At 39.5% G+C, this 20,749-nt stretch overlaps 1 protein-coding gene across 3 annotated transcripts in view; it reads right to left on the bottom strand.

Annotated features, from left to right (window-relative positions):
* Positions 1-20,307, bottom strand: part of cep128 (centrosomal protein 128kDa) — a 68,000-nt gene extending 47,693 nt beyond the window's left edge. For 2 of the 3 annotated variants that reach the window (XM_015383271.1, XM_015383270.1), the window contains exons 1-13: positions 19,633-20,307; positions 19,367-19,453; positions 17,962-18,088; positions 17,739-17,857; positions 17,368-17,459; positions 16,039-16,111; positions 15,404-15,526; positions 11,714-11,800; positions 10,751-10,825; positions 10,460-10,595; positions 7,814-7,953; positions 7,084-7,155; positions 6,641-6,826 (exon numbers count right to left, since the gene is read on the bottom strand). In XM_015383271.1, coding sequence (XP_015238757.1) covers positions 6,641-6,826; positions 7,084-7,155; positions 7,814-7,953; positions 10,460-10,595; positions 10,751-10,825; positions 11,714-11,800; positions 15,404-15,526; positions 16,039-16,111; positions 17,368-17,459; positions 17,739-17,857; positions 17,962-18,088; positions 19,367-19,453; positions 19,633-19,797 — 1,482 coding nt within the window. In that variant the 5' untranslated portion in view covers positions 19,798-20,307. The remainder of the gene's footprint in view (positions 1-6,640; positions 6,827-7,083; positions 7,156-7,813; positions 7,954-10,459; positions 10,596-10,750; positions 10,826-11,713; positions 11,801-15,403; positions 15,527-16,038; positions 16,112-17,367; positions 17,460-17,738; positions 17,858-17,961; positions 18,089-19,366; positions 19,454-19,632) is intronic. The other variant, XM_015383272.1, reaches the window with a different exon arrangement.
* Positions 20,308-20,749: the final 442 nt, after the last annotated feature.

Below are 20,749 nucleotides of genomic sequence, written 5' to 3'. Positions count from 1 at the left end.
ACTAACTGCTGAATGTTTTGTAAAATGGGTTATTGTATTGTATTTTATTATATATATATTTTTTACTATTTTTCAAGGATGCACTTTAAAAAACAGATGAAATTGTCCAAAGAGCTGTTCCAAACAAAATTTCTTTTTGTTTTACACTTGTGTAAACAAAATGACAAATAAAATCTGTCTAAGTTTCTAAGTCTAATTTGTTTATTTCTATCTACTCTCCGTTCAGTGAGAGTGGTAAACATCTCCCAATATGGATCAACTTCAACCGAGACATGACTCTCCATAAAGTGGTTTAGATGGGAGGGCGCAGGCAGGATGTTGAGGGTGACTAGCTGTGTGCTACAACCCTCATCCAAAATGTTTCCATACGAGTCTCTCAATATGGCTTAACTAGAGATGAGGCTCCATATATCAATAAGGTCAAACATTTTGATATCCCTTGTGGTTGGAAAATTTAGATTTCTCTGGCCTCATATATTTAGTTGTGCTATTTATCCAGTGAAAATGTTTTTACTCAGTTTGTTTCACCTGCAAGGCTGAGAAAATGTCTGAGTGAGGGGTGGTTTTAGACAAAACATACTTAATCAGATGACAAGCCAAATTGTTTGTCAAGGTTTGTTAAAGTGTGTGTAATTTGTTTTGAATGTGACACAACCTTTACTTTTTTTTCATCAACATAAGTAAGGAAGAAACTGTGTCTAGTCAGAACAGGCCTGAATACTGTGCCGTAAGGACTGTAGGATGAACTGTTCTCTCTTTGCGAAGATAAGAAAATAAAGTGCCAATTGAGTGAAATCCATTGATCTTGGTTTATGTAACTAGGGTGAATAGTTGAATACTTTTTCCCCACTATACCCTTCATTAAGCAGTGCTGTTAAAGCCTTTGTCCATAGTGAGAGCTGTTGCCATCACTAATGCAAAGTTGTGATAAATGCCTAAAAACTAAAGTGACGTCACTCGATTCAAATCCAACTTTGTTGTCTTCTCAGGAGAAACACACCAAATAAAAGAACTCCAAGAAATATAAAGAAGTGGCTAAAATGTGGAATGAAAGGATCAGATTTGGGCCACATTAGCGGGGGTCTTAGTCTCGATATTTTAGCCACAGAGGTTTTTTTTTTCTTCCCAATCGTCTTTGCAGTAGTAGGAAGTATACTTTACTTCTAAAGGCTTTATGGTTTATAAAGTTCCTACAAAAAAAAAAAATTCTTGATGCTCTACAGGTAAAGGCAGGAAATACACAGCCTGCATCTTCCCCTGCGCTTTACATAGGACAGCTGCTTCCATCACTGGGATATATACCGGTAGAAATGGAATAGCGATGGTTTCCTGAGGGAAAACACTTCCACAGGTACAGCCTGCCTTTGATTCGCTTTCACCTACAGACAGCCCACTTTCTTCCATGTGACAGCAAAATCAAACTCAGCGGATTTTTTCAGCTACCTGTTGTGCTTCCATGTTAGATGAAGGTATAATTAGAAAAATCAGGCAGGTAAAATCTGGTGCCATGAAACATAAATGAATGCCAAGTTTCTTAAATTGCGTTACAGACTTTACTACCAGGTTGGTCCTCACCTCTGCACCTCAATACAGGTTGGAGGTTGGCAGCTGCAGTAAACAGATACTGCTGTAAAACCTCAGCTGCTAAAGAAAGGTTCTGGTAATAGAAACATGTCAAACCAGCAGCAGCCTAAAAGAGGGAGCCATATGTGGGACTCCACATCAATTCTCTTTCTCCCTGGTTCAGTCAAGGAACATTTGAACACATTAAAATATTCTTACTCAAAGACTAACGCATTACACCTGAATCGCCTCTATGCAACTAATTAATTCAGGTTAAAATCCAAAGCTCCCATTTCCCTAAAAAGAACTAATTCCTGCACAATTTGGAAGCAGATCAACCAGAGGTGGTAAAATAAAAAAGTAAACTCAGAAAATTTTTTATATGCTTAAAGGTATAGTGGAGGATGTTCTTTTTCTGGGTCATCAAAGTACTGTAAGTGGTCCTCCTAATTGTCAATCTTTCTGGTGAAATGTTTACGTAAGGCAGTCCTACATGCTCATCTTTTTCTGTGCATGTGCACTTTCAGGCTTATATGTGTGGTGAGCAACGGTTTTAGCTATGAACAGGACTTGGGCTTGTAGTCCATATCAGATTCTACAAGATTTTCCTCTAGAAAGCTCTAAATTCACAGGCAAAAAAAAAGAAAAATCTTCTTGTAGCTACAGAGACACACAAATATTTGCATTTACTATATCTGTATTACGATTGGCTTTACACATATTTTTTTGACATGTTTGCTTGTTATAAATACATTTTCACTTACCGGTGGTGAGTATGACATAGTGGGAAAATTGCAAATCTTTTGGAAAGTAAGCTTGTATGAGTGATGCAAACAGCAACTTTTAAACGGAGTGTGCAGGAAGTGAAATGGGCTTGTGCATGGTCTCGCCCATTTTTAATAGGCGTTCCGTCTCTGGAGCAGATACATTTTTTTGCATGTTTTTTTTTTGTGTGGAGGGGGCGTGTTTTTAAAAATTTTGGGGAATCTTTTTTCTTTTTCCAAAGGCCCGTTTTGTTGTTTTTCCCCAGGTTCGGTTTTGGCCCTGGTTACAAAAATAAACTAAAATAAATTCTACACATGAAATAAAACTCTAAATGTCTCAACTGTCCACTTTCTTCCATATCTGAACCAGTGAAAATCTAGTAGAGAATTATTTTTCCTTCTCACTGCCTAAAGGCGTCACTTTAAAATCTAAAAAGGACTAAAGCTTCACTGACCTCATTGCTTTTCAGAACACCGATGATATAGCAGTCACGTATGAGCCATGCTCATACGTGCATCATCGCTACGATGATGCAAAAAAGAAAGTCATTGGCTCAGCTACAGCCAACAGACTCGCATCATCACTGGTTCGGCTTTCATTCCTCCGCTACTGACAGCACTTGTTTAAATGTATCAGTTAATCAAGATTGTGTTTCTGTCTGCATAGTAAACACCAACAATATCTGGAGGCGAACAGAGTAGATTGTTTTAGGGTTTAATTGTCATTGCAATCTTAAAACGCTGAAACTCCAGCCTCAGTCACTCGCTCCTCTACTCTCTGATTAAAGTCATTATCTCTTTGTGAAGTAGCGACAGGCAGATTTAATGTTATGATTGTTGGACGGAAAGAAACTGTGATAATTGTGGTTTATTTTGATTACAATAAACACTGATTAAAGTTGGCAAAACCTAAACACTGATATTATAGCATTTTTTTTCTCCTCTTGATTTCATGTCTTCAGTTATATGGGTAAATTGAAAAGAACTACTGCATGTGTGCTGTTTGCAGTACTACTTAAATCATTTAGTGTATTTCAGTGTGTCATGTAGGAGGACTCAGTCAGCCTTAAACTGTTAACACTACTAATTTTAATAATTTAATAATAATTAATAATTTTAATTGTGTTTACTTCTCCAAAACAGCTTAGTTACCACCTCTTGTGAACAGTGAGCTGCCGGGTGGGGCCTGGTGAGCACGCTCAGTGGGTCTACTTGGATGAAAGTCAGCACTTTTCCCAGCTCTTATGTGCTTCAGTTCTTCACACCCGACCCTGTCGGCTGGACAGCATTCAGTGATGCTGCAGTAAAGGAATCTTCTATCCTTTTTTTTTCTTTTCAATTAAAACCATACAGCTCAGACAATCTGGCTGAGAGATAGACTTGGTAATTGGATGGTATTCTACTGTGCATTGGCTGTGCTGAGGGACACTGTCCCAATCTGCTGCCTTTGGCTGATCTGACTGGGCAGCATTACACACTTTAAGACTCATCCAGCTGCTTCTGTCGCTTTTCAGCCCACAGTAAAACAGCCCAGTTTATTTAGTCTCAATGGGAGCCCGCATGTCTTAATCGGGGCCTTAAAAGGGTTTGTTTGAAATCAAATTAGATCTCCAGCCTTGAATAGTTCAAGGCCAACATAAAGGGAAGTCAGCAAAGAACAGAACCACTGCCCTTTTATCTAGTAGACACACTGAGTGTTCATGATTTTGTGTTTTATATATATATATATATATACATACATACCTTTTCTACCAGCTCCACTTGGCCTGGCTCTATTCTACGCCGCCATTTCTATAACTGTTTCTTCAGAACCCGTAGTGGGGGTTTTTCCAGCTCTGCTCAAAGTACGAAGGATCAGGCGTGAAAAAAGCAGTAATGGAAACCTTTGGGATTTGGTGGAGTGGATTAGAGCCAGGCCAATTGGAACCGGAAGAAAAGGGGAATAAATGGACATTCTTGTTGTAGATCTCTCAGAAAGACAGTTAAAGCTACAGTCAGTGTGTTATTTTCAGCGACATCTAATGGTCAGACTGGTGCGACATGAACTGCTCCCCTCACCGCTTCTCCCCTTCGACTACATAACGGACGCCATTATGGTACAAAATGCATCACCTATCTTGTCAGGGGATAACAAGGTTGTTTTTTTGACATAGATAACAACCTCGACCAAGGAGGTTATGATTTAATCGCCATTAGTTTGTCTGTTTGTTTTTTCTGTTTTTAAAATAACAAAAAGAAATTGCATGGACAGATCTTGCGGACATTTTGAGAGGAGGTACGTATTGTAACTGCTAAGAAATAATTAAATCTTGATAATCCGGATCATCGTCTGGATCTGAGAATTTTTTTGAAAGATTCTGTGAATACATGCATGAAGTTAAACCAACACTAAGCAACTTTTCAACCTTCAAATATTTTCATAACTTTTGAGATTATTGTTCAATTTACAGCTAATTGAATGACCCCACAGTCATGGCTTCAGAGGGTCGGTACACAAAATGACTACAAATGTGCAGACGGCAGTGGTGCAGGAACATAGGACAAAACCAAAGTTGAATGAATATTTTTAACATCGTTATATGACATTGTTTCGCCACAATTAGATTCATTATGATCACTTCTCATCTTTCAGACAGACACTGGAAACAGGTATATAGTTCAATCCAACTGCAGGCGACAGGGAAACTAGGATTTTACCACGCTATGTGCTTTTCCTATATATTTTTTTTCTTCTCCCAGCTGGAATCTTGAAAGTCACATGACTAGGACGTAAAACAATAGAAAGCGTATAGGCAGAAGAAATGTAACAGTACCACAAAAAAATGGCCATTATTGTACCTCCACTACCTTTTGCAGTGTGGACCAACGTAGTGGGGGTACATTTTCCCATGAGACTGGGTTGGCTTTTCCTCATGAGAAATGCTGTCTTCCTTCAGGCAAAACAATACAGCTTTTGTCCACTGGGGGGAGTCAATATCAACCAAATCTGAAAGTTCTGTGGAACTGCTTTAAGGTGAGAATCACAAAAAGTTGGGAGAAATGAGCTACTTGGCGAAGGTCTGTGCTCTCTCCTCATATAGCACTAAGTTGCTAGAGTCACATTCGAGCCTACTGGCAATCTCTACACTCAATAGTTTGTCAGCTCTGTGTTGCCGTAGATCAAAGATGTCTGCCTCCATAAATGCAAGACCTGCTTTAGTGTAATTGTAAATAGCAATTTTAAAGGCAATGCAAACAAAAAGATTGAGAGTTTCTGTAGCGACCCAACCAAACAACGGTGAAGCGTAATGATGTCCAAAAAATAATATTTATTCTCCTAGAGCCGTTTGTTTCTGCACAACAATCCCTCGTCAAAAACTGTAAGAGCAAAATCAGCTCTTACAAATAAAGTTTTATCCATTAAATAATTCATTAGATTCTTAAGTCTGAAATAAGGGTTGCTTTAATGTTAACATCGAAAATAAATAATCATTTTAGTCAGCAAAACACACATAACTCCACATGAAACATATTTTTGTAACATACCCTTTTCCCACTTTTAGCCAGGTGCTTAATAAGTGTATGGGCAAATCTTTAAAGTTGTGAAATACTTTTTGTATCCTTTGCATCCTTTGCACAGACCAGCGTATCTGCTTTGTGCAAAGTCTACCGTTTTGGTTGTTTTTTTTTCGGCCCGGGAGCACAAAATAAAAGCATGTAACAATAAAAACGGAAATGGCAAAATAAAAGCAGACAGGCTGCCATGTCACCAAAACTCCTTTCTTAAGAGTTCCTTACACTTTCAGTTTGTAGATGATAGTGAATAACATGCTTATATGTAATTTCTGTAAATAAATCCCTGTAATTATTACACACTGTAGCTTTAAAGAAGTCTCAACATTTTTTTTTTCTAATTTGGCTCTAGAATTTAGGTCTGCTGAATTATTTTTTTTCTTTTCTTTTTCTTTCCTTAAGCCAACCTTTGGTTCATTTGAATGCACAGCTCATTTTCTTCTGTAGAAGAGTAACACAAGAGCATGACACTGCCACCACCGTGTTCACCTGTGGGTTATGTGCAGTATATAATAGTTTTCCCATCAAGCCATAAAACCTTTTCCTACAGGTTTATTTTTCAGAGAACTTTTATAAAAAAAAACAAAAAAAAAAACTGTCAATCCTGGTAGTTAAAAGATGAGAGGCTTCTATTTAAAAAATAGACTGGCTAAAGTCAATTTTGTTATTATAAAACAATAAGAACTAACATTTTTTCTCTATGTTGAAAACTGACAATTTTATGGGCTGTAAAACACAGCATGACGGATGTTTGGACCAACCTTCTGGGCCTTGTCCTCTTGAAGCCGACCTTGAGCACGAGCATCCTCCAGCTCCTGCTGCAGCCTCCTGCACTTTGCCCTCCACTGGCGAACAGCTTCTTGAGCCCTGCTCTTCAGTTCATTTCTACTCCTTGTGCTCTCCAGCAGCAAGGCCTCCATCTCCCTCCTCTCTGTCTGCCCGCGGCTCTGAAAAAAATGATTCAATTTATCAACAGAGTCCATGTTCGTTCTTTATATTAACAGACCATGTTTTTGTCTTTGAACCACGAGGCACCTCAAAGAATAGAGCAACGTGATTTATGGCGGTTTCATTACCTCCAAGGCTGCTGCATGTTGAACTTTTAATACTTTGGCTCAGAGGAAAGGTGCCAATCGTGGCACGTTTTTGATTTGAATAAGGAGAGAAAGCGTTTTATTTGATGAAAGTGCTTCTTTTAAAATACCTGTATGTCTTTGAGCTGCTCCAGAATTCGTAGCTGCTGCTGTTCCCGTCCTTCCAGGTCAGACGATAATTCCTGGTGGAACGAAAATAGGTGGAAAGACATAAAACACTTGGAGACGAGATAAAAAGAAATGGCAGGAGGGTGGAACGGCAATAGGGACAATAAGTCGCTAATCCTAACATTTGGATTCTTTACATTTAAGAGGTGAGAGGTGGTCCAAAGAAAATCTAAACCACTCAGGTTTAGGTATGAAGATGAAGCGAGAAGCAACCTGGATGTCATTTTGATGCTTTCCCTCTGTTAGTTAAAGGTAATTAGTCACAGACCGATTAGTCTTGGATATAAGAAAAAGCATTTAAATCCATTTGGCTCATTACCCTCATTATGCTTCGTTTAAGTCAAAAAACAAACATTTCTTTCATCTATTTGCTCCAAGTATAAAAACCATAAGAGAAGCCCCCAGGTGATGCATGCAAACACCCAGTGTATCTCTAAACACCTATTCTGTTTCGGGGCAGGTGTGGGAGGCAGTGAGATCAGACGATGGTGCCAAATGCTTAAAATGCAGCCATATTTTGGCACAGTCCTATGACTGATACTCGAACCAATCAGGAACACCGACACTAATGTGTCAGAGCCTCTTTGGTTTCTGCTGATTTTTTTTTTTTTTTACTTACTTAAGTCTAAATACATCAACATATATAAGGGTGACATATTTCCTGAAACACACCTTAACCTGTGAGTTCAGTCGTAGATTCTCTCTCTCTTTCCGATCCAGAAGCCTCTTCAGCTCCTCCACCTCGCCGCGGGCTGCAGCCTGGTTAAGCTGAGCCCGCAGCTCCGCCACCTCTTTTTCCAACTTGGAGTTATCTGTACAGACACAGACTCAAATACTGATACCATTCATGGCAGAGGAAACTGAGCAGAAAAGCAGAAGATTCAGTTTTAACAGGGACATAAACATAATCTGTGTTTGGCTTTGATACATTTCTGTGGTACGCTGAAAATCATCTAAATGTTTTAAGGCTTTTATAATGAAAATCAAGACATTTATACTCCTAGTCAGTAATTAACATTGAACCTTTCTTGAGCCGAATCCCGACTGAAGGAGATCCATCAGCCTGGCTTAATGCACGGCTTATCAGTGTGGGACGGCTCAGACTCTCCAGCCTAAACCTGACCGCTCACAGTGTGGGAGTTTAGGCTTCCAGCTGAATTACCCATCATTCAACATATTCCAGCCAGAACAGAGAGATGTTTTAATGATCCCCTTTATCATGTGTTAGGATAATGATGAGATTTCAAATGAGATTTTTATATTTAAAATGTTAAAAACTCGCTGCTGGAAGAGTTTTAGGGCTTCACTAACGATTATTTTGCAAATCAATTAATCTGTCTACATTCGTTTTGATTAATCGATCAATAATTGGATAGCAAATGGTTCTTTGAAGAAGACTTTTTACAGTTTATCCTAAATGCAAAATGGTTATATATATTTTTTACAGTTTTGATATAATTACTGCTCTGATACCTAAAGGCATTAGAATCTCTATAATAAAGCTAATGGTTATTCAATCACTAAATTAATTGACGATTGTTTCAATAATCAATTAATTAAGATTAATCTAATTAATTGTTTCAGCCCTAAAGTGTTTTAAAAAAGACATTCTTGCAACACTGTCATTCCAGTAGTTACATAACTGGTTCTAACTAGAGCTGAGCAATTGATTGTACTTGCAATATAACTGCAATTTAATAAAATTTAGATGTACCTAGTTTGGGTCACAATACATTTAACAAGACTAAGATGCTACATTTCTCCTTCCAGTCCTTTAGGTGGCGCCACTATGCTTAAAGCGGGTTTATAGAAGTGAGCTTTTTCAGGTAAAGGTTACAGTAAAGTCCTGCAGCAATAGACTCTGGACAAGAAAGCATGAAAAACTAAAATCCTACATGCTTGTGGTCAAAATAAAGCAGCGATCGTAATATTGGTTTAAAATAATCTCCATTTTGGCTACATTCACACTGCAGGCCTTGATGCTCAATTCCAATTTTTTTGCGAAATCCGATTTCTTTATGATGATCGCAATGATGTCACAGGCCAGCGTGCCCTTTTTCCCCGGAAGTGAACATAGATGGTAGTGCCGGCGTGCATCTAGCGGTCTTTTCCGACCATAAAAACACAATCTTTTCAATATGGTTAAACATAAATACTGCTCTCCGCATCATCGTCCACCAAGGTTGTAGTTTTTCTTGCCGCTTCTGCGTAGCAAAACGCATAAAAGTGACCTTTGTCGAGTATTAATGAAGTTCAAGTCGGATGTGTGGCCGTTCACACACAGGTCGCATTTGAAAAGATCAGATACAAAAATCGGATCTGTGTTGTTCAGACAGCCATGAAAAGATCAGATCCAGGTCGCATATGGGCCGAAAAATCGGATTTGGGTCACTTCAGGCTGCGGTGTGAGCGTAGCCTTTGAGTTTTTTTTTTTTTTTTTTTTATCCAAAACAGTTCAGTGCAAGTTCTAACATGTTCCCGTTTAACTCTAACTTACCCCCCCGGACTTTTTTTTTTTTTAGTCCTTTCTGAACTATTGTGTTTTATAGCTTCTTCTAAGTTTGGAGCTGATCAAACCTGTTTAAAAAAAAAAAAATGACCACACCCCCAAATTGGTTTCAGTTCCCCAACATAGTTATTCCCCTTTTTTAAGGAGTATTTCTAATTTAGCTTTGTGACAGAGTGCTGGAAAAGGTGCAGATCATCACCTGATTGCCCCTCAGAAAGAAAAAAAAGTTTTTCATTCTTATACCAACCAGAGGAATGTCCTTGCACTCTATTCTTTAAAAAAAATGACTTTTTGTTGCCTTTCTGGTCAAAAGGCTTCTGTTTAAAGGGTTCATTGTGCCTTCAGATGCAGACAACCTTCTGCCACTCTGGACTGACGGCAGCACAGTTACTTTGCAAACTATTAGACAGAAAAACTTTTTTTCAGTAACAAGCAAGCCAATTAAATTTAAATACAGGATTTAAATGAAATGGATTCAATTCTAAAGAAAGTTGCAGCATAAAGTTATTTCCATTAAACATTACTTATGTACAGGCTAGACAGGCACATATGTTGATCTAAAGTGCAATAATTTATCTCTATTCTATTGTTAGACTACAGCCTAATATGATGCTCTATGATCCACTTCCAGATTTCCTCCTGTAAATATCAGAGAGAGACGTGGATTCTGTTAGAAAATGAATCAAATATAGGAACTAATTCAAAACCTGACACCAGTGTTGTTTTCCAATCCCAAGTAGGGCAGTCAAAACACCCCTGCATCCAAACCCTTCTCTCTCTCTCTCCCCCTCCTCTGACAGTCTGGTTACCTGACCCCTGGAATTGACCTCTGCCTCCCTCTCGCTCGGTGCTGCTGGCGTGCAGCTGAGAAGCCTCCATTTGTGTCCGGTGAAGCGCCATCTTCTCCGCCTTCGTCTGCAGCAGCTCGCCGCGCATATCTTCCACCTGGGGATCATCGGCAGAGTAAGCAGGCGTCTCTCAGCGCTGAGGGGGGTGGGGGGTATCTGTTAGGTCTCTTCACAGCTCGCTTCATCTCGTGTGGTGACGTTTCCCCCCTGTGCGTCTGCGATCTTAATCAGGTGGAGGGAGCGCAAACAAACCTGTTGAACGAGGGACTCCCTGCTCTCCTCTGACTGCTCCAGTAATCTCCTGGCCCTCCCCAGCTCCTGCTCCATCTAGGGCCAAAAACATGAGAGGAAAAGGTGTTCGGGAAGATGAAATGTCATTTCAGTTATTAAAAAATAATTACAAAAATAATTCATAGGAATCCAATGTCACCTACAAACAGGAAGTTAAATGTAATTGCAATGTTGAAACAAACATGATTATTCTAGTCTGTAATCCAGCATAAACTCAGTCAGACAGTGGATGAACGTGCTCTGATCTAAATCATGGATTTGGACAGTCACTGCCCTGGAGGATCAACCCCCTCCCTCATCTCAAATATCTATAAAACATCAACTTTTAGATGTTATTATCCTGTATTAAGCTCCAATCATCTGTGAAAACTTCTCACCAGCTTTCCTGTCCTTGTTGAAGGAAAACTGTTCCCTCAGCATGATCAACCACCACCATGTTTCATCAAAGTGTAGTTTTGGTCGTATCCAGCACATTCTTCCATAAAGTTCCTTCATCCCCAAACTAATAGGGCATTTTTCCAACAATAACATTCTTCTTGTTAAGGCCAGATTTTAAGAGAGAACAACTAAGAACTGATAAACATTCCCCCATTTGTTCTGTGGATCTCTGTAGCTCCTCCAGAGCTACGGTGCTGCTAAATTATTTCCCAGTCTTTCCTTGGTCTTCATCGAAGATTTTCTCTTTGCTGACTTGTATTTCATTTTATTTTAGTAACATCTATTAAAGGTAGGGCAATACAGCGACACGCTTCCTTCTAATTATGCTGCATAAGTATGAGCTACTTTGTGTTTTCTTTCATATACATCCCCAAACATATTCTGCACCATGATACAACATGGAGAAGTTGTAAGGGTACATTTTGTGTTCTTATAAAGGATTTCAGTGAATCCTGACACAAGGGGCAAACAACCGTGTTTTTTTACCTTTGACTTTTCCCTCTCTGCTCGTAAGAGTCTAGCTGTCATGGCGTCTTCTCTCTCATCGACTCGAACTTGGCTCCCCCCGACAATCTGAAACAAAATAAAACAAAAAAACAAAGAAAAATGTGTCAGAAATTGAAAACTAGAAGTGCTGCTGCATTGCTGATTCTCTCCCCCTCAACCCACTTTAATTTTCTTGGAACAACACAGAGGCATCATGGTGGATGTGTAACATGAGCTTAAATCCCACTCAATCCGAAGCAGTCTTAGCAAGCCGTGGTGATGAATTACCGCCTGCTCGTAATAACAACCACCCGAGTGACTCATCATCTGTTTGATTCAGATCACAGCGGGCCCATCGGTGGGGCATAAATGTGCCCTCTGCTCTTCCCTCCTCTGCTGCTCTTTAGTGGTATAAGAGATGATTTTCCTCTTCATTTCCTCTTGCTCGTTTGTTTACCCTGGATTTTTGGACAAATGCATTATGTCCCACTACTTTTGGGCCCTGCTGGTGTCCCATTAGGGCAGTGTTCTGTAGAGGGATGCAAATGGATCGGTGGCTACTATCACTGCAAAGCACGTTCAGGCAAACTCCTACTTGCAAAGTTGGTTTGCAGCGCATATGACTAAACAGTGCCCCCCTGTGGTTAACTTAGAGAATGCAGGGAGGACAGATAAAACCAGACCAAAACAAAAAAAACAAGGCAAAGATGCTTCAGTAATTAAAAATTAGCAAACATTATCATAACAACGTATAGCATGAATCATTTCTGTGGCTAAGTGGAAAGCAGCAATCAGTAAAAAGTGAACCTAATTGCAGCAGTCTCTCTGCTGAAACTGCTACAAAATGTTACATTTGTTTTCCTAATTTTAGTCGAGGAGCTAAGGAAAGAGGGACTCATTTGTTGCACAGATTATGACAGCACTTATGAGTCACCGTCATGATATAATGATAATTACAATTGATTTAACATGCATTAGTTAAGCCTAATTTCCCTTTCGGTTGCATTTCTATACCCTGAAGGGAAAAACTGCTGTTTACAGCCAAGTTTTTTATTTTTTTTGTGGCAATACATTTTGGCAACAATAGATCTACTCAACAGCAGTCAGAGTAGTAACCATGGTAACATGCAGTGATTCATAATTACAGTTGCAGGCAAAAAGTTTGTATATCCATCTAGATCCAGGGCTTTTTGCACATTTTTGGTTGTGCAAAAAAAGCTAGAGCTCAGTCAGATTAGAGGACACTGGAATGTCGATTAACAAGTTCTGCTACAAATTCTCAGCTAGGCTCTGGTTTAGACTTGGACTAGACCACTCCAACACCATAATCTGCTTAATCTAAAACATGTACTATAGGCTGAGGGGCTTAGTCATACTGATGGAAAGTGAAAAAGCCTCTTGCATTATGTTTCTCTGATGTTTTTCAGGGTTTTCTGTTATTTGTTGCATTAAGCCTATTACAGACCTCTAGTTTGGCTTTTTCTCATTTTTCAGTCTTAAGACCATAAAACTAGTTTAAACTAAGACTGCAAGTAACAATCCTTTTGGTGATCGATTAATCTGTTGATTATTTTTTCAATTAAAAAGTTAGGAATTGAATAAGAGCAAAAGTCTCCTTAAAGAAGATTTTTTTTTTTTTATTCAAACCAGGTGGTTTCTGTTTAGAGTATTCTTCTTGATTTCAAATAAAAAATGTTTATTTTTGGCATTTTGGTATAATTATTGCTCTGAGTGGGTTGTTCTTTCAGCTAAAGGCATGTTTTACAGTCTCTATACTCCAGTTAACAATTAATCGATTACTAAATTAGTTGATGATTAATTCAATAGTCAAATAATTATGATTAATCCAATTAATTGTTTCAGCCCAAGTTGAAACATAAAAAAACCTAAATTTTCATATGATGATGAGATTTTGCAGTGGCCTAGTCAAAGTCCAAAGTAAATCTATTGTAAAATGCTGTGGCATGGTTAGATTGGATAGTTTCATTCCATTAATAAATCCTTTCATCCTCTAAAAAATGCATTTTGTCTGTAATTTTATCAAAATATGGAGCACTAAGGAACACTTTTCTAAACTAGAGACATTATTGCAATGAGCTACGTAGAACATCGCTGTAACCTCAGACATGGTTTCTAACAAGAAGAGCAGCCGGTTCAGACGAGACTTAAAGAAATGAAGAAGTACTGTACTACGGAAGGAAAAGATGCTCTTTGGCCTAATGATATCAAAACAAAACAGGTTCCTTTGTTATACCGCATTAAAAGTAGTGAATTAACAAACCCACTGGTTCTTATTTCTAAACACACTTATTACCAAGGCTGGAGGAACCTTCTGTGACTTTCAGAATGAGAAAGAATCTCTCTGGAGACTGGAGAGATCACAAAAATAATTCAGCTGTCATTTAGAAACGCAATTATATCACTATTTTCTTTCCCAGAGCCGGCCGCTCAAAAGGCTGGTGCCTTCTTGGAAAATTGAGCCTCATTAAACTGCATAAATACTGGCAAAGTGTAAAAATCACTCTGCTGCTGCAAAGTCCTTCATCATGCAAAGTGAAGTGCTGCTGACATTCTTTTATCAGCAGAATTTCTCCATCTGCGAAGGAGAGAGAAAAAAAAAAAAATCACTATCAAAGTCCGTCCAGCAGACGTAGCAGTAAAGGATCATCTTTGTCTGTCAGAGCACCGCGTCGCCGTAAGCTTCAACCGTCACCGCTGACTTGAAGGATTTGGAAACCTAAAGTGTTTAAGCTGAATGTAGATAAAAACAGGATGTCTGGGAAATCTTAACGGAATGGAATTACAGTGACTTCCGAGTGCTTCATCATGACAACCGCAAACTTCAATGTGTTTCAGTCGGTTTCATCCGCCAACACAAAAAAGTGCATCAGTTAAAGTAGAGGGGAAAAGGCAGGTGTTGTTTCTTTGACTCACTTTTCTTTGTAAATGAAAACCTAAAATCTGGAAACATTTTCAGCTTCCCTGAGATGGTCACTACCGGCTCTGCACGTCTACAGCCTGATATTTTCCCTTCTTCTTAGCAAAATAGATGAAGCTCAGTCATCTATTTTGCTTTAATCTGATTGGTTCAGATCCATTTTTTCCAAACAGTGATGATGATTTACATTTCTCCATCCCCTCCACCCCATCAATCAACAGCTTTTCTTCTAGCACCAGTTTATTTACCAAAATTCAACTATTCCAAATAAAATACACTGCAGAATAACATCCCCACAGCATGATCCTGCCTCCACTATGTACCACTATGAAGTCTCATCGAACCAGAGAGGAAAACTTTAACCTGGTCTGCTGCATCACTTGTTCGTCATGGTGGGTTTTTTTGACTCTGGAGGGGCGAGGTATTGATTATTTTTAAGAGTAACTGGAGTAAAGCTGAAGATAAATGCCCAGTATTTCTATTTCTAACATATTTTGAGAGCCTTTTTTTAATTCCCCACATTCATTCACCACTCTGTGTTGGTTTATCACTTATTCCACTAAAACATGTCTAAGCTTAAGGCTGTAACACTCAGTAAAATGGGCCATTTTGTTCTCCTTGGCTTCCTTTTAATCTCTTTATTCATCTTGATGTTGAATCTGTGTGGAATTGGTTTCATGATTCCTTCAAGTTCCTTTAAATGTGCCGCTGTAAGGAGACGTGACGAGTCGATAGAAGAAGAAGAGGGTCACCTCCTGCTGGTGGTCAGCCCCATTCGCCCGCCGCTCTGCCCTTTGCTCTCTGTCGGCGCTCCTCCGCTCGCCCTGCATCTCCCTCTCCAGCTCATGCAGACGTCGCTCCACGCGAGATGACACCTGCGGAAGAGGAATGAGGACGCCTCGGGTCAAGCAAACATCGCCGCTGCTGGAGCGTCGACGAGACTTGATTAATGACATGACGGGAAACGAAGGTGTGGGAGTGAAGAAAGGTGGGGAGGATTAAAAAAAAACAACCTATGATGTCTGGATGTAATACACCCACCCCCCCCATCTAATCGGGAAGCAGCACATCCTCCTTTAAAGGACAGTTAATACCTTTATCTCCTCACGTCTGCAGACAAGACGAGATAACAAATATTGCACATATTGGCTGTCACTTGGAGCAGCGTATCCGCCACAACGCTGATGCTGATTATGTGCTTGGAAATTAGAGCGATAGATTTGTTTTCTCTAAGCTTGTTCTACTCAGAAAGAGATTTATTTGCATTAAATATGCTTTAACGCATCAGCCCCAAATGTTCTCTACCATCTTTGGTTTGTCCTCTCAGATTCATAAGGCTAGAAACCAACAATGAAGTGCTGGAGATGAAACCTGCGGCCCAGCTCACCGTTTCCTGCCTCTGGGAAACCGTCATGTGCTCTGTGAGATTCTCCATCGCCCGCCTGTTGTCAATGTCAGACCTGCAGAAGAGGGGGAAAAAAAACAACCGACTGAGAAAATCCTACAGCGGCTCAGAGAGATTCATTTTCACGACACAATCAATCTGAACGTAAAGGCATAATCTGAAGCGGCAGGAAAATAATTACACAGCTTCGGATGTTGAAATATGATGGGGGATCAATTTGTTCTGGTCAGCAGCATGAGGGAGTACAGATTTGATTTTAATAACTTCAAAATGTCAAGTTCTAATCTCTGCTGGAGGAACGATGTGCTGTCGTCTGACTCTGCTCTGTCTCTTCTCATTTCAAACAGCCCTTTTTTTTATTAAAATACCTTTAAAGACGTGAGAATCAAAGATTAAAGGGAAACTTTGAGCAGGTTTGGTCGACATGTGGACCAACATCTGAAAAATCAACTCCATCAAGGTGTGAAAACTAAAGGCACGTAGACTCCATCCAACAGGCTAAATATGTAATTGGTCTGCAGATGGTGAGAGCATTCAGGTCATTTTAGTCAAATTTAGGCTCCTTTTTAAAGTTAAAATAAAATTTTGAGTTTATATCAGATATTTCTAGGGAAGGAAGGAAGGAAGGAAGGAAGGAAGGAAGGTATTTCTAAGGAAGGAAGGAAGGAAGGCAGATATTTCTAAGGAAGGAAGGAAGGAAGGAAGGAAGGAAGGAAGGAAGGAAGGAAGGAAGGAAGGAAGGAAGGAAGAGAGGAAGGAAGGAAGATATTTCTAAGGAAGGAAGGAAGGAAGGAAGGAAGATATTTCTAGGGAAGGAAGGAAGGAAGGAAGAAAGGAAGGAAGGTATTTCTAAGGAAGGAAGGAAGGAAGGCAGATATTTCTAAGGAAGGAAGGAAGGAAGAAAGGAAGGAAGGAAGGTATTTCTAAGGAAGGAAGGAAGGAAGGCAGATATGAAGGAAGGTATTTCTAGGAAGGAAGAAAGGTATTTCTAAGGAAGGAAGGAAGGAGGGAAGAAAGGAAGGAAGGTATTTCTAGGAAGGAAGGAAGGAAGGAAGGAGGGAAGGAAGGATCTCTGCAGTTTTCCAGGTTCTCTGCAACCCTGTAGATGATCAAACCCCCCTACTCTACCTTTGAGCGGACAATCTAAGTAAATATGCTTTACAGGCTTTTTAAACCTGCCTGTTTTTTCCCCTTTCGCTAATTACTAAGTCGGGGTTAAAGAAAACAACCACTGTTTTTGCAGATACAAAGGCAGCATTCAGTAAATTCTGCTGTGAATAACCTGCAGTGTTGAGTAAAACCAGCAGATACCTATTCCTCCTGAGGATTTCTCTATCCAGGTCATCAGACAGCCTCTGCTGGTCACAGCGCAGATCCCGCAGAGTCTGGTGCACCGTATGAATCTATGAGACAGACACAGAGGCGGCCATACTGAATATAAAGCATGAGACACTGCTCCAAAACAGATCACTACCAGAATACTACACATTTCCTATAAATATGAGAAGAAAACTCTGATACAGACAGTATCTAATCAGAATGAAGTCCAAAGAAGAAACGTTTAATCCAAACACTGGAAAGCAATTCTTGATGTTGCTGACTCAGTGCGCCCTCTTGTGGCGGCTTGGTGACACTACAAAGCAATAAGTGACACTTGCACATGCTGGACTGTTACTCTTTACATTGTCTGCTGCCAAGTTGGAATCCTTGAAGCGGACGCCAGCAGACTGAGACCTCCTCCTCCTTCCTGGACTGCTACTGTAATCCCTGAGTGGAGAAGTGGGATAGAAGCGCTGCTCCTCTGAAAGCACAAAAAGTTTAGTTACAGTTCAGCTGATAAGATATAAAACTAAACAAAAAAAAGGAATCAGAATTCAGCTCTACTTTATGGATAATTAATTATACCTGATCCGGAGCACGCCTCCAGGTCACTGGTGTGCATGCTAGAGGCCGAGGAACTGCGGACCCCATTGCTTCTGCTTCGCCTCTTTGTCTGCAGCTGATTGATTGAATCCTCTAAGCTTTCCCTGAGCTGACAGAGAGAGAAAAGATAACACACATTACTGACAGAACACAAAGACAGAAACCACCCTAGTTAGCTATGCGAACAGCGAAAACAGAAGTGATTCAATAAAACAGGCAGAACACGCATCCTAAATGAAATAACTGCAGATGAGAATGGGATAGTGTATTATAGAGGAGGGGGGGTTGAAATTGAATGATGAGAGATGAATAAATAATGAGATAACTGCATCCAACTGCATCTTAATGGTTTTTACAATGGGCTCAGACGCGCTTGGCTCTAACACTGATGCAGGTTCCTTTTGGGCATCCAGATATTGTTCTTTCTTTTTTTCCTTCTCCTAAACAATCCTAAGACCCTACAATGGAACTTTTTATACTTCACACCCTTCCTTTTGAGAAAAACATGCCTAAATTATATATAAAAAAAAACACTAACTGTAACTAATACAGATAAACAATCTAACAAAGAAATGGCTTTGATTGCACAAATTGTAAGAAACGTTCTAATACAAATTAAGCCTGACTTAGTGCAGGAAAAAACACCTACTGTTAAAGTTTATCCACACAAATTTAATTCAGCTTTCAAATAATTTAAATGAGCAAATGGGTCATTTAAAGTTGACAACTGAGGCAGATTTTACTCAGTAGGATGCTAAAGTTCAGAGAGAGTGATGACGACCAGAAAAAGGGACAACAGGGACAATAATCTCCAACAAGGGAATTAAAATGCTGTGCAAATCTGTCAAGGTCACATTTTATCCTCTGACTTTCACTTTGTTTATTAAAAGTTTCTATTGGTGAAGCACGTTATCTTTCCAAAACCAATCGCATAAACATAGAATATTGATGATCTTCTAAAGATATCCCTAGTTTCCATTGTCTACAATACCTGATTTTTGACAATTTAAAGCCAAAAAAATAATTATGAAGTTTGCATAAAAAAATCTGCAAGTTGAAAAAAAATGTTATCTAAAAAGTTGTTTCTCTTTTTAACAAATGTTTATTTTTAATGTTTCATTTTTTGTTTTTTAATAAACTCTTTTTTCAGCATTAAATGTTTTTTTAACAAACTTTCTGCCCCAGATGCATGTAGGTACCTAGACAGATGAAGAGCTGTGTACTGTGTGACAGATGATCATCATGTCAAAGACCCTTAACTACACTGACATTTTAAAGAGTTCCCATTGAAAGCAAAGTTGTGCGAAATGACATTTTTTTTATTCCATCAAAACCAAAGGAATAAAAACAAGAAAATAAAGTTATATTTCACAGAGAAGTGTCTCACCAGTGTCATTGCTTCTGCCTGGTCATCTGCATGCTCCCTGTACTGACCCAGCATTCTGTCAACTTTGGTCAAGTTTCTACTGGTGTCCTGATGCATCAACAAGAGAAGACAGTTGATTTCAAGAGTTAAAAATAGAAAAAAACTAAGGCAAATATAGAAAACTAAGGCAAATATATTCATATTGCTTTGTCCTCAGGGTAGGTGCAGATTAATGTATGCGAATATAAAGTGGGTGAAGTCAGTGCAGGTGTTTTCATTTTCAGTACCTGTAAAGTATTTGCCAGGGTGCTGATTTTATCAGAGAGATCTAAGTTTCCTCCCGCATTGTCTCTGCTTCTGTCCCGCTCAGACCTGCGGTGGGATTCACGCCCCCGGCCTCTGTTCCCCCGCATCCTCCTTTCGTATGAGTCCGACTCGCTGGAGGTGTCCATGGCTTTTTAGTGGAATCCAACCAGCAGAAAGCAAAGCTAACCGGAGCAACAACCAGAACCGCTAACTGTTTGCTCTAATGTGTATTAGTTCGCTCAGCGGGGTGGCATAAAGGACAACTTTTTCTATAAAACATAAACATGGCATCGGCAAACTACATTGACGATTTGACATCTTGATTTAAATTAACAGATAAGATAGATAACTATCCAAATAAGGAGACAGCTCCACATTTGAGGCTGTATTTAATCTCATAGACCTCGTTGTTGTGAAGGATGCTCCAGCTGGTTAGCAACAAGTGGGAACTAAGGAACGTTAGCCGCCTAGCTAACCAAACATTAGCCATCTAATTAAACCAATATAAAAGCACCTAAGCAAAATTAAATGACACAAAATAAAATATTATAACTATACTGTAATGGCGGCCCGGACAGGTTTGCTGCAGCACAGATAACTAGCAGCAGACGCCTGCTTCTCTCTGCTATGGCAACTTGAACTAGCCGCGTCTGAGCTGGGAAAACAACGGTCCGCAACGTTCCCGAGGAATTCTGGGAAATGGAGGCTCTGTACGGTGGATCTGTGAAAGAAGATGGTATAAAAGGACTACATTGTCCGAAAGGAGGCTTTAGCGCCAGTGCTGCCGCTCTACAACAAAACCGTCTAAAAATACAAACTTATATTAGCAGTTGTGAGTTTTAGCTTATGTTTAAAGTTCATTTTAAAGATGACACCTTGAAGAACTATAGACCACCATATATCTGAGGAATACTATTGTGTATTTATAACCTTTCACACTTTACCTATTGTTTTTACAGATATGAAAATGTAGGCTGGTTTTAAGCACTTTCATGTGACAGACCATCACAATGTGCTTATTTCACATGGTTATATATGGGCATTTGGGTTCAATGGTGTAACAACACAACAATAGGCCCATAAGCAACATTATCTGGG

The sequence above is a fragment of the Cyprinodon variegatus genome, unplaced genomic scaffold (assembly GCF_000732505.1).
Source record: "Cyprinodon variegatus isolate N-32 unplaced genomic scaffold, C_variegatus-1.0 Scaffold279, whole genome shotgun sequence".
Lineage (NCBI taxonomy): Eukaryota > Metazoa > Chordata > Actinopteri > Cyprinodontiformes > Cyprinodontidae > Cyprinodon > Cyprinodon variegatus.
Note: the sequence above shows the minus strand (reverse complement) of the source record. Positions and strands in the feature narration are given on the sequence as shown.